The 4130-nt window shown below is 37.4% G+C and overlaps 1 protein-coding gene across 1 annotated transcript; it reads right to left on the reverse strand.

Moving 5' to 3' along the window:
• Positions 1 to 230: 230 nt before the first annotated feature.
• LOC141098302 (uncharacterized) lies at positions 231 to 3893 on the reverse strand. The gene has a single exon (XM_073585953.1). It carries the CDS (start codon positions 3891 to 3893, stop codon positions 1086 to 1088), a length of 2808 nt encoding a protein of 935 aa, XP_073442054.1. The 3' UTR covers positions 231 to 1085.
• Between the last annotated feature and the right edge of the window lie 237 nt (positions 3894 to 4130).

A 4130-nucleotide genomic window follows, 5' to 3' on the forward strand; every position in this document is an offset into this window, starting at 1 on the left:
CGTCAGTGCCCCCACCATCAATATCCCCACCACCATCAGTGCCCACACCACCATCAGTGCCCACACGACCATTAGTGTCTCCACCACCATCAGTGCCCACATCACTCTCAGTGCCCACACCACTACCAGTTCCCACACCACCGCCACTGCTCATACTACCATCAGTGCCCACACCATCGTCAGTGACCCACCACAATCAGTGCCCACACTACCATCAGTGCCCACACCATCGTCAGTGGTCCCAGCACCATCAGGGCACCATCAGTGTTCACACCATTCTGCAAAATGACTGATTTAGAGAGTTTGAGCTGAGGGTTAATCGCATATAGCATCTGATTCTCTCACATGACAGGATCATTGGATGCTACTCGCCCATGTGAGTGAGCCCTTACTGTTCTGATTACTGTCTCCATTATGCAGTAAATGTCATTTATTCATACAGGCTAATTATGGTGGCATGGCCAAGCAGTTCAGAGCACCGTCCCACCCACACATTTTGCATGTCTCCGCTTCCCTCACATGTGGTATACACCAAAAATGTAAGTAAATTATAGCGCAAGGCTAAGCCTGCTTATAGCATATGAAAATTAGAATGTCTGGTAGTGGAGGAAAAATATGTGCCACACATTATACTCAAGCACGTTATAAACCTGTAAAAAGGAAACACCAGGTGTATGAAAGGTCCCTTCAACGCTTAAAAACAAAAAGACAACACTTCAAACTATATGCATATGATACAGGTATAAAGGGACATCTATATATGTACACATATAATTTGCGTATACAAAAGAGCTCTAAGTGATAATCAGGTATGTGAATCTATTTTAGTACTACTATTTAGGGATGCACTAAGAGGTCCAGCAGCTGAGATGAAACGTCAGGGCTTTCTCCTATCCACACAAGTATCAGGCCAAGTGGGATTTATTTTTTTCATAATCAGCGTAGCATATTATTTTCTTGTCTGTTCAGCTCAATAATGGTGTGAGAGTCTAACATGGAATGAGGGCACTGTGGGGCCTCAACAACTCTATGTGCGGCACAGTATCGCAGGTTTGATTAGTATGTTACTATAACATTTTTCTATTTTATTCTTTTTCTAGTGTTAATAAATATTTTCGAAGTCTGGCCCAGAATAGCTGCTGTCCATCTGCATCTTCTGGCCACTTTAGGTAGGTTTTCTTGTCTAGAATCTTAGTGAGCTTTTGGTAATACTGAAGCTCTTCTCTAGGGATGTCATCTAGGAACACCAGGATGAGGGAATCCTTACTCTCTGCTACTAGCCTGTATATTGCCATTCTTATCTCCAGGGAGCACCAGTTACTCTGAAGGTAACTACGTGTGATGACACAGATTGTCCACCTGCTGTTATAGATACTGTCCACAATGTTCTCCACAATGTCTCTGCCAATCTCAAAGTCTCGGTTATGGATACACACTTTAAAGAATGGGGGACCGTTTTGCTCCAAGTTATGGAGAAGCTGCTCTGTTACCCACTGTTCTTCATTGCCATTATATGACACAAATACGTCATATTCATAGTGGTCTCTTTTCCGGTGCCTATTACTCAGCCAACATTTGATTGTATAAAACATATACAGTATATACCACCAGATACTTTCATAGAAGACAGAAATACACATAAATATCAAAGTACTGACTAGTGTAACTATGAATGCGATGAAACCTAGCTCAGTATTGCACTTCTGTTCTAAGAAGGAGATTAAGTACGGGTACTGTATTTGAGTATTAACAAAACAATGTTGATCATAAAAGTTAAGGAACAAAACTTGTTTTTCAGATTTCACCCCCTGACACAGCCATGCAAACTCACATTTACAAAAAAAACTTGTGTCTGGAAGAAAAACATATTTTAGACCCATCATATCAGCCAACACATTGTCTGGAAATCCATAAATTCTTTCATTTTCCATCATCAAAAATTGGACTGATTTTAAATCTCGGAACAACACATTTGATCCGTAGTCCTCGATTCCCGAATTTACTAAATGCAAAATTTGTAAGTTTTTCAACCCCAGAAATAGGTTCTGCACATTTAATGCTGAGCTGCCATCTAATTCATTAGCATTTTCAAAGTGAAAATAAGAAAGTTTTGTTAAGTTTTGTAAATTAGAGTTAAAGATGTTTCTGTTGGATTTCTTACGTACGTTCGCCATTAAATATATCTTTTCCAAACTTGTAAATTTTCCCAGTGCGATCTCAAATGTTTTATCATAGCAGAGAAGAGCGTAGATATTTGTTAAGTACAGTTCTTTTACTTTGTGAAATGGAAACTCATCACATTTATCAATGAACACATGATGCGATTCAATGCTCAAACTTTCAAAGTCATTATAAATGTTGAAATATTCAGATTCAATTGTCAGAGTCGTGTCAAGTGTTTTCAGGGACATCTTTTTCAGTGACACCATATTCTGTGACCATGACATTCTCACCATGTCTTTAAATGCAATGGTAATCTCTTCAAGCTTTCTTAGATCTTTAAAGGCCCAGTCATTAATTTCTTCTAAGAAATTTTCATGTAAGATCAATTGTTTTAATGAAAAAAGATCTGCAAATGCAAATTCAGCTAAACTGTAGAAATAATTACTCTTTAGATGCAGAACTTCCAGAGTCTTTAAACCACGAAACGAATATTTACTGATTGTCTGAATCTTATTGTCATTCAGTGAAAGCGATTTCAGTTTTTCAAGGCATTGAAATTGATCTTCTGTTAATGATGTTAAATAATTAAATGACAAGTTAAGGTGAACAAGCTCCATGGAAATATTCTCAGAACATATTTTAATTGCGGCAATTATATTGTTTGACAAGTTGAGCTCTTTCAGATTTTTTAAGCTCTCCATTTGAGATGCAGTAACATTATTTATAGAGTTGTATGATACATCTAGAATGCGCAGAATGTTGCAGGACCCTTTGGATGTATGGATAAACTTAATGCGGTTATGCGCCAGCTGAAGTTCTTGGATCTTAAAAAGTGATGCATACATACAGATGTTAAAATCTGGAAATTTAGAATTGGAAAATGAAAATGAGTCAACTACTTGGATTCCAGAGTTTTTCAAAGCTTTTACAACTGAATAAGATATAGCAGGTTTAAAAAAGGATAGCTTTGGAAAGTTACATAGTGAGTTGTTTTCCAGTGTGAAAATTTGCTTTCCATCTATCTTCAAATACGAAATATTAAAGTGCATGAAACTGACATTACCTGTGCGATTTTTGTTCACAAGACAGTCTGTTTCTCGGAGTGCAATCAGGCTGTAACTAATTAGAGATAATCCTTGCAGATTTTCTAGTTTAGGAAGATACTGAGTTACTGATGATAAAGTTTCAATGTTGTTGTTATCCAGTATAAGATGTTTCAGTTGATGAAGGTTGTCAAATATGGATTTGCTCAGAGATGAAAAGGGGATTCCTATTAATTTAAGCTCTTGTAGCATATAAAGTCCTCGTAAATCCAGTTCATCAATAAACGGCTGATGTGTCTGTTGTATCCACAAAACAGAGAGTTTCTCAAGTCCCAAAAAGACCTCAGGTGACATCACAAAATCACCAAATATATAGATATAAATTAGGTTTGTAAGATTGGAAAAAACTTGTGACTTAATGCTGCCATTAAATATCTCCAGATAAAGCCAGTCTGAAGTCACAGGAACTTCTTCTAAGTCTTCTATGGAAGTGTTATGGAACTTACAGACTGCTGCAAGGCTGAAGTTTAGTTGGTCAAATCTGTCAAAATCAAAAGACGCTCTTGTACTGAAAGTATCAAAATATTCATGCTCTATAGTGTCACAGTGCTTCCTAAGCATACCAAGGCATGAAGAATAGGTAGACATGAAGAAGGCTAAGCACATCAGACGAAGAATAGCATCCATGTCATCAGATCTCTTCATCAAGTAAATCAGATTGTACACTTAAGGTTTTTTATTTCTTTCAATGCCTTAGGCTTTGTGTCAAAGAAAGCTACTTGTCAAATTACATATTATTTAGAAATGGTTTTGTATTTATTGGTAGTAAGTGGACAAGTCCATCTAGGACGTTATGTTACCACTGAGGGTTCACTTTAGTCATGAACAGAATACGCAGGTGGCCTTGGAGCATTAAAAAAAAGA

Source organism: Dendrobates tinctorius, unplaced genomic scaffold, assembly GCF_039654945.1.
Source record: "Dendrobates tinctorius isolate UK_male_01 unplaced genomic scaffold, ASM3965494v1 ptg000089l, whole genome shotgun sequence".
Lineage (NCBI taxonomy): Eukaryota > Metazoa > Chordata > Amphibia > Anura > Dendrobatidae > Dendrobates > Dendrobates tinctorius.